Source organism: Tenrec ecaudatus, chromosome 10 (genome assembly GCF_050624435.1).
Source record: "Tenrec ecaudatus isolate mTenEca1 chromosome 10, mTenEca1.hap1, whole genome shotgun sequence".
Classification (NCBI taxonomy): domain Eukaryota; kingdom Metazoa; phylum Chordata; class Mammalia; order Afrosoricida; family Tenrecidae; genus Tenrec; species Tenrec ecaudatus.
Window position 1 is genome coordinate 108,709,379 of NC_134539.1, and position 9,894 is coordinate 108,719,272.

The 9,894-nt window shown below is 41.6% G+C and overlaps 1 protein-coding gene across 1 annotated transcript; it reads left to right on the forward strand.

Annotated features, from left to right (window-relative positions):
* The first annotated feature begins 8,761 nt into the window (after positions 1-8,761).
* LOC142458178 (olfactory receptor 1A1-like) lies at positions 8,762-9,691 on the forward strand. The gene has a single exon (XM_075559229.1). It carries the CDS (start codon positions 8,762-8,764, stop codon positions 9,689-9,691), a length of 930 nt encoding a protein of 309 aa, XP_075415344.1.
* Positions 9,692-9,894: the final 203 nt, after the last annotated feature.

Here is a 9,894-nt window from a genome sequence, read left to right on the forward strand (position 1 = left end):
CTACTCTCATGATTTTCTTTTTCCTCAAATTTGAATAGTTTAACTATTATGTGCCATGGTGACTTCTTCAGATTCAGTAAAGCTGCTATTCTTTCAGCCTCCTGAATGGTTGCCTGGTTTTGATTCATTAAACTGGGGAAGTTTTCCTCCGAGAATTCATTCACAATTGTTGCAGATAACCTCTTTGTTTTGTCTTCCTCCAGTACTCCAATTATTCTGATGTTCCTCATCAGACATAGCTCATAGGTTTTCTTCAGCTTCTCTGGTGATCTTATTAGATTTTTTTCGTGTTTGTTAAAGTCTGCTTGGCTGTCCTCCAAGTTGCTTGTGTGGTTCTCTGCTTCCTCCAGTCAATTCTCAAGGTCCATGTGTCCTCTACTGGTTTTTGTTATCTCCTCCCTAAGCTCTTGCATTTCTATTTAGTGGGTGGACTTTATCTCCTCTATCATTGCATTCTTTTTCTGTATTATTTCTCTCATATCCTGTATAACTCCAGGCATCATTCTGAAAATTCTTTCTGTGGCCGCCCAATGTCTGCTTCTCCTATGCATGTCATTAGATTCGGGACATCTTCTACAATTGCCTTTTGTTTCTCCCGTATTTTTTGTTGAGGTCATTTGGGGCTGATTGCTGTTTGTGTTGCGTTGTTTTAGAGGAATCAGGTGCTACTTTCCAGGGAGTAGAAAAGCACTGGTTCTCTCTGGGAGACTCGTAGAAATGCTTCTTCTAACTGCCTGCAGTTAATTTCGCTATGGAATAAGCCTACCCCTTTATCCTCCTGTGGCTTCACTCTCAAAGGGAGTGCCCCAGAAGGCTGGTGGGTTGCCTGAGTTGGTGTAGAGCACCATGAATGGTGGGCAGGTAGATCACTGTGGAACTTGGGCAGAGGTTTCTAAAGCAGGTTGGAACGTTGGCAAGTGTTGGCCGAACTGCTTTAGGCTGTTTGAGGCACTAAATTAGGCAGGAGGAAGTTCCCTCAGTCAGTAGGGACAATAGAGGAAAAATAGAAGCTCCCCAGCCACACAGGCAGGAATTCCCCAGTAAGAAGTTGGGTGCATTAACCACCGGTGGAAGTCAGCTGGGCTTTCCCCAGTTTGGGGCTACAATGCACAGGGTGTAAGTCCGCAGTGGTGTGTGAAAGAACAGGGAAGAGACAAAGAGGAGAAAAAAATGAAATAGTAAGCCCATTGAGACTATGGGGTGATAGAGAAGAGTGGGAAACAAAAGTAACAATGTAGCTGAGCCTAGATCCCTTGCCATGGGGCTGCAAGGGCTTTATCCCAGCTGTGAGGTGACAGTAAGCTGTGGCTGTGTTAAGATTAAACCCTGCACTGACTCCAAATGGTATTGGCTCTGGCTGATATAGCGGTGGGGATAAGGTCAAACCCTACCTGGCCCCCACTGTGGTAAGCCAAAAGCCCCAGGCCCCCAAATGTTTGTGGATCTGTGCCTACTTACCTTTATGGTGCTCCACCTTTGATCCAGCGGTTTTTAATTTCTTCTTAGCAACTCCCAGGCTGATTTCTATGGAGTCCCTCTGGTATGTGTTACTCAGTCACCATCTTTCTGGAAGTCTCTGATCTTTCTTTTTTTAATCATTTTATTGGGAGCTCTTACAGATATCGTAACATTCCATAGTTGTCATATCAAGCAGTATTGTACACTTCTTACCACAATCAGTTTGAAAACATTCTCCTTTTGTTTTACTTCCTTCATGTAGGCTCCCCTTTACCTCCTCCTCTGCTACCTCCTAAAGCATTATATATATTGATGTATGTTATACTATCTAATATATCCATTCATCTACATTTCTGTTGTTTGTTCCCCTTGAGCAGGGTTATACAATCATAATTGCTATCAGCTACCCCTTCCGCCATTTCGCCCACTCTCTTCCCAGACCTTCAGGAAACTATTTCTTCCGTTATGTTTTCTAGGGGGTTACCTATGTTGGATTTCATCCATCAAACCATCTTAATTTTACCAATGACCATACACAAGACTAACAAGGTTAATGAGGTAGCACTGAAACCTTATTAGTGGAGGGGGAGAGAGAATGTTAAAGAACTAGAGGGTAGTTATGTGTTTCATCAGTGCTGCACTGGACCCTAGATATATCATCCCTTCCTTTTGGCCCTTCTGTGAGGACCTATCCAATTATCTGACAGGTAGGTTTTGGGTCACCACTACATCCATGTTCCTTCACATTGATTGGGTTGATTATTTATTCAGTGGCTTATTTTTGACCTTCTGATACCTTTTCCCATCGGCACCTCATGATCACACAGTGTGGTGTGCTTCTTCTGTGTGGGCTGTGTTGTCCCCCTACTAGATGGCTGCTTGTTTAATTTCAAGACATTATATCTTTGAACAAGTGGGACCATCAGTTTTCTTCCCCACATTTACTTATGCACCCATTTTGTCTTCAGCGATCATGTCAAGAGGATGAGTATCCTACAATGAGTGATGGCCTTTCTTAATGCCTTGTTGCAAAGGTGTTTCCTCCAGACCTTCCAAAAATATCTGCTTAGGACAGACTAAAAATAATTTATTCATTAAATAAATTATAATGTTTCTATTTCCCTTTGGTTTCCTCCTGTTACACAATGTAAGAGAAGTTAGGTCAGTTTAAACTCATTGCCTATAGGCAAGTATTGAGTCTAGGCCTCAAGTAGCTAGCCTAGAAGACTATTGTCTCTTGCTTCACTTCAGGTAAGACAAATTTTCCAAATTGTGGGTGAATGTGAGCGTGCAAATAAATTGAGAACGAGTCTTCCATTTCATTCTCATTGGTCCTGCACCCTTAGAAGTTGCTTACACACATGCTCTTCAGACTCCAGTTGCAATATCCTCAATAGTGGACCTGGTACCTCCACATCTGCACTATATTGCGAATTAACTATGGAGGTGTTGGGGATGGATCAAGAGGGAAATGACAATCACTTTGTGAATCACTGGATACAGCTGCTATCATCAAAACACATTTCTACAGAGAAAGACTGACTCCTTTCAATTGTGGGCATGAAGGTAAGAGTAAGACTTCCTAAGCCAGAAAGAAATATCAGAGATATTGGGGGTAGGGATGGATCAGGAGTTCTCAACAGTGTCTATGAGTACCCCAGTAATTGCTATTAAGAGCCACTATATCCCTTAAGGCACAGCCGAAGGATTGTGCAACTGAATTTCAACAATTACCCTGATTTTGGCCTGAATGAATACCTGAGGGAATTGTGCTTCAAGAGACTTTATAATGAGGTGAATATCTCCAAATTGTCTCTATGCCATGACCTGTGCTTTCAGGAAGAAACTAAGAGAGTTTATCTTTAGGCTCCATTCAAGACAACTTCAGGCCCACAGGTCCTGTCTGCATCTTTTACTGTACCCTGGGCTGTTTCCATATCCTCCTGGCCCTGTTTTTCCACCTCTGAAACACAACAGGGGCCTACTCTCCAAGTCCACTAAGGACTCTTCCTCCATCATACACCCCCAAAAAGAATGTTGAGCAGCACTAGGGTTATGGCAGTCAATTTTTACCTGTGAAAGAGGAGTGAAGAGCACAGGGCCAGCTCTCCTGGGGAAGTATCTGTGTCAGCACAGACTCCTCAGACAGGACTGCAGACACTGGAGGATAAAAATAAAAAAGCTTTACAGTGGCAAGGGATAATATCTTTTTTTTAATGGAGTAACTATATTTTAACCAAGCCCTTAGTCCATGTGGCCACAGCCTTATTATACAAGTTATCTCCACTGAGCCTCCCTGAACGCCAAAAGGTAAGTTGAGCTCTTGTATCATTTTCATGAGATGAAAAATGTAATAAGGAAATGAATAATTTAAAGGCAAATTATAAGTAGCAAAAAATCTAGAACTCTCTTTGAGAACTTGGGTTCTGTCGTCAAGACTCAACCGTGGCCTGATTGCAGAACTCAAGTTCTTAAAGAGAGGGGAGATGATGATAAATACAGGCCAAAGAAATAGAGTCAGACAGACAGCCTTCTCCTTAGCCTCTCCTCCTTGGAGGATCCTGCTTCGCCTTCTGCAAATACAGTCTTGTACTGGCAGCCATAAAATGGAGCCTCTTAAACACGGAAAACAAAGCTCAGGACTGCATCTGAGAATTCTTCTGGGTTGTTGGTCATGAAAGTAGGATTGGGAAGTGGTCTTTCTGATTTCTATTCTCAGACTTAAGCTGTACCTCTTGAAGTAATGCCTTCAGTATGTGTGAGTATGTGGAAATGAACATGGAAGAGTATGTGTGTGAATGTGTACGTGTGTGAATGTATACATGCATACAAGCTCTGTCTTAGGTGTTAGAGGCACTACAAAGCTGCCTCTCTTTGCAATGGTGCTCATTAGAGAATTGCTTCAGAAAAAATATTATTTCATTGTCCATGTACCAATTGCATCGGGGAAGTCTCAACACACTCAGAAGGCATAGCTTTGCTTGATTGCTGCCCCATAATGCCAAGAAGAAGTACTTGGTCTCTTCTGTCTCTCTGAAGCTGTCCTCAGCAACATCACCCTCATGAGGGATCTCAAAACAAGGTTAGCCACTAAATGCATGGTTGTCAGTTCAAGGAGAGAGATGGGGTTGTCTGTTCCCATAAAGATTAATGGTCCCAGGAGTCCTAATGGACAGTCTTACTCTTTCCTGATGGATCACTGACAGTCGACCCCATTGCAGTGGTTTGGGTTTTGGTATGGTTTGGTGTCAGCATAATGTGGACCTCTCACAGAACTTGAGGCTGTCAATCAGCCCCTAGCATCCACATTGGTGCACATCTTAGCTCCTGTCTCAGAGGCTGTATATCTATTTTACCCTATTCTCCAGAGTTTCAACAAAACCATCCCTCCTCATGAAGAGAGCCGGAGAGCCAGAACTTCAAATCTCTAAACACAAACCCTCATGATGAGAAAGCGCTTGCCTCTGGTCCTTTTCCCAGCTCATCGGTTCACACATTGATTAGCTCAACCACTTGTCTTCTGCTAGGGCTAATATTTAATTTTTAACCTTAGTTGGCTTGCTTGGCTCTTTTTTTAAACCACCAAGCATTTGTCTTTGGGCCAAATTGTCAATCAAAAAAGATTGTCCTATTGCTTAGTTATGCGTAGGTTCATAGTTCAATTAGTAGAAGGTGGCGTAGCAGGTTGCATGGCTCTAATATTGGAAAGGGCTCGCCAAACCACATATCCACTATATCACAACTTACTACTAATGAATGAACACAAAGTCCTCTGCAATATAAACTGAAAGTTCTCGTGCAGGCTACTTTATTCCTGCATCCCTGCTCTTAACAAAAGACAAGATACATTCTTGAATGTATACTCCACTGTCTGAACTCTGTCCTTCAGTTTATTATGATATTAAAACATTAGAAAAACAAAGAGAATGACATGCTAGGGACTCAATATCTAGATCTAACAAACAGCAGTAGTTTATATTTGCTCCAATATTTTAAAAGAAATAAATGGTACATAGGAAACCCCACTTATTGCCATCTAAAATCTCCCACACCAAAGGTAATTCTGCAGATGGTAGTATATTCCCATTCATGGTTTGTGCTTTTACTGCATATATATGTATTATAATATACTAAAATGTTTACATATTTTATTATAAGGTATAAATCTTCCAGAAACTTGCTTTTTCCCATCAGCACCAATTTGCCCAAGTGAATTTGTCAGTTCTAACCTTTGTGCATATATCATTAAAAAGAAATCACCAAAATGTCTTTATTATTCTTTAATAGATGAACCAATTCTAGGCATCCTATATGACCATACACACCCTGTGAATGTCTCCTTGAGCAAATGTGATAGATTTTCTCTGGAGTCTAATCTCTAAGTAGAATCACTGGGTCAAAGGTATATGAATGTTCAACTTTGATAGGGATTAAAAACAAACCAAAAAAAACTCCAGGAGTATTTTTATTGGGGTTGTATCACGAGTCTTTCTATTAACATTACATATCTACTCTTCTGTTTCAGTATCCTTTTAATCTGTAAGCAATGTTTTGTAATTTTTTTAAAAACTGGACTTGGAGCTCTGTAGTTAGGATTATTTATATATCTAAATGAGTTTTATAATGAATCTACAATTTTATACATTTTAATCAAATGAGACCTATTAACATTAGTTTAGTCTGCTCTGTTTCCAAGAGCTCCCCCCTCTGAAATCTCACACTGTCATTCCATATAAGCGAGCCAGCCTCTGAGCCCTGCAACTTTACTGAGTCTTTCCAACCCTGTGATTTTATAATTCTGTGTGAAGATGGAGAAAGACATTCAGGAGAACAAATCAAATGCCTTTAGAAGCAGAGGAAAGAAGGCTCAGCATATTTTGGAGGAAGATGACCAGACATGCATTCTCTGTGCATAGAACACAATCCATAGGTACATTATGCTGCCCAGGCACCTCTTCCTACAAGTGAGGCTGTGGAATGTAATCAAGCTGAGTGTCCAGGAAGAAGAGAAGAGCATGGGGTTTGGTGAGCACCTGCCACAGTGAAGCCTCTAATTGTACTAGAAGTCTCAGACTGCAAGACCAATCAAAGAGGAGGAAACTTGTAGTCAAGCAGTTCAGGAAGCATTACTATATTTCAGAGAGAAAAGTGTGATGGGCTAAGATATAAGACAAAAATGGGGCTGCATAGGGATTGGTTCAAAAAAAAAGTATCAACAAGATCAGACATAAAGGTGAGTGGATGTAGGTGGTTGTGCCTGTGAGCACCATTACCGTGGGGAGCTCATGGAGTGAACCTAGACTCAAAAAAAGTGGATGAAAGGAGACATCAGACAGTATAAGATATGACAAAATAATGATTTAGGAATTACCAAGCGTTCATGAGGGAGTGGGGAGTGGGGAGGGAGGAGAAAAAGGAGGAGCTGATGCCAGGGGCTTAGGTGGAGAGCAAATGTTTTGAGAATGATGAGGGTAATGAATGTACAAATATATTTTATACAATTGAGGTATGTATGGAGTGATAAGGTTTGTATGAGCTCACACTAAAAGTATTTTTTAAAGGAGTATTCAAAACCAATTACTTGGTACAAACAATAGAAATTACTCAACAATAGCTTCTCTGGAGGAGACTGCAATCTCTTTTGGCTGGCCATGCAGAGGTTGAAGTTTGAGCAGGTCTGAAAGTAAGATGACTAGAGATGGAAATGTGGGGAAAGCAGATCAATCTACAGACAGGGGTCTGAGAGTCATTGGCAAAGTGGTCATTGAAGTCATTGTGGAGTAGTCACCAAAAGAAATAATTTTGAAAAGGCTGGAGACAAATAAGAAAACACATTGCAATTAGGGTTTGGAAAGGGATTTTAATATCAATGGGCTGGTTTTTCTCCTGGTGATTTATAATTGGCCAATCCCATATGAAAAGAAGATATTCAGTTCACCAACAAAGGTAAGAGGAAATGCTCACAACCATTAGCCATAACACAGATGAAAAACAACTATAGATGAAAAATATTGTCAAGTTCTAAGAAATAGAAAAGAACAAATGTTGGAAAGGATGTAGAGAGACCGTAACTCCTGAAAAGTGCTGGGAGTGGGGGGTGGATTCTGAGTAGGTACTGTTTAGAGTTGGCACTGTCTTACTGTGCCACTGGTAAAAATAATATGGTAAAAAAATGATATGGTACTTCCTCACAAAAAAGGAAATAGAGATTCCTTGTGAACCAGCAATCCATCCTCTTGATATATATCCTAAAGAAATAAGAGCCAAAACACAAGCCAATGTATAAACCCACACATTCATGGCAGCTGTATTCAAAATAGAAAAAGATGGAAACACCCAAAATGCCCATCGGGAGAAGAATGGCTGAGGAAGCATCCCTACATGCATACAACGGAATAAGACAACATTAAAGAACAACAATGAATCTGTGACACTCCTTGTGACATGGATGAGCTGAGTCACATCTGTCAGTCACAAAAGCACAAATATTGTATGGGACCACTATTATTTTTTAAATCAAGAAAAGGTTTTCAAACTAAAACAGAGTTTGACTGTTGCCAGGGGTAGGAGGGGGAGGGAGGGAGGTGGATACCAGGCCAGAGGATCAGCAGGTGTTACTAGGGTGAAAGGGAAAACAATAGCAACAAGAGGGAGCTGAGGTGGCAGAAATGATGGCAGCCGAGGAAAGTTCAATGTGTTGTTGAATGGGAAACTCATCATCTGCCCTGTAAACCTTCACCTAATGCACAATTAAAAGTTTAAGCTAAGTACAATAGGCCATTTTAGATATGTCACCTCCTGGGCTCTGACCCACTGTTTGGTCAGTGGACCCAATCTCAAGTGTCCAGAGCAGTTCCTCTACAGACACACCCCTTCCCCGGGACATTATGCTCTCTCAGGGAGCTGTCTGCGATTCCAAAATGCTGTCCTTTCATTGTCACACGAAATGAAAAGAACCCACGGTTCTGCTTTCCCCGTAAGTTGTAAGTTCCTTGAAGGCAGAGACAATGCCTCCATTCACCTTTTTCCTCGAACACAGTGCCTGCCTTAGACTTCATGCTAAGTAATTATATGGTCAACAAATAGATTAAAGAATTGTATTTTTCTCAGCTTTATTATTTTCCATGAAAATGGTGTCTAGAAAACGGATTATGAAAACTGGGTTTCCTTCAATTATTAAATCCCAGCTGTTGGTGGAGTAGGGAGGGTGGGCACATCTTGGGGTCCCAGGTGGTGGCCAAGGACAATCATTAAGCAGAGTAACTTCTTTCATCATTTGGCTTCTTCTTTTCACACAGGAGCCATGAGGGAAGACAACCAGTCCTCAACCCAGGGGTTCGTTCTCCTGGGAATTACAGGTCAGCAACAGCAGGAAGATGTCTTCTTCATCCTCTTCTTCTTTATTTACCCCATCACATTGATTGGAAACCTGCTCATCATCTTGGCCATTCGCTCTGATGTCCGCCTTCACAACCCCATGTACTTTTTCCTCACCAATCTCTCCTTTATTGACATCCTCTTCTCATCTCTAACTGTCCCTAAAATGCTGGCAAACCACCTCTTGGGCAGCAAAGCCATCTCCTTTGGAGGGTGCTTAGCACAGATGTATTTCATGATTGCCTTTGCTAACACAGATAGCTATATCTTGGCTGTGATGGCATATGACCGTGCTGTGGCCATCAGCCGTCCTCTTCATTACACAACAATCATCAGCCCAAGGTCTTGTGTCCTGCTTGTTGTTGGGTCTTGGGTGATTGGAAACACCAACGCCCTCCCCCACACCCTGCTGGCAGCTGGTCTGTCCTTCTGTGGAAACAGGGAAGTGGCCAACTTTTACTGTGACATTATCCCTTTACTCAAGTTGTCCTGTTCTGATATCCACTTGAATGTGAAAATGATGTACTTTGGAGTTTGTGTTTTTAGTGTGCCATTGCTTTGCATCATAATCTCCTACATCCGGGTCTTTGCCACTGTCCTACGGGTTCCATCCACCAAGGGTGTAGCCAAAGCCTTCTCCACGTGTGGCTCCCACCTCACAGTTGTATCTTTGTATTATGGGACAGTGATGGGTACATATTTTCGCCCTCTGAGCAGCTACAGCCTAAAGGATGCAGTGATAACTGTGATGTACATGGCAGTGACCCCCATGCTAAATCCTTTCATCTACAGTCTGAGAAACCGGGACATGAAGGCTGCCTTAGGGAAACTCTTCAGCAAGAGAACATCTTTATAGCCAGTGTGAGGTCATACCATTATCACCATTAAGGATTCACCTGAGAGTCCACACCTAAGTCATTCCTCTCTAAGAACCATCCATGGACTTTCCAGTCAGAAAATTTCTCTTTTTATAAATCTTGTAAAATGTGGATGAGACATCTTATTTACACTGTGAACACACTGTTGCTCATTTTCTAAGAAAGGAGGTACAAAAATATT

Excerpts from the sequence above, each read along its gene's own strand:
- LOC142458178 (XM_075559229.1), top strand. The coding sequence starts at position 8,762 with ATGAGGGAAGACAACCAGTCCTCAACCCAGGGGTTCGTTCTCCTGGGA.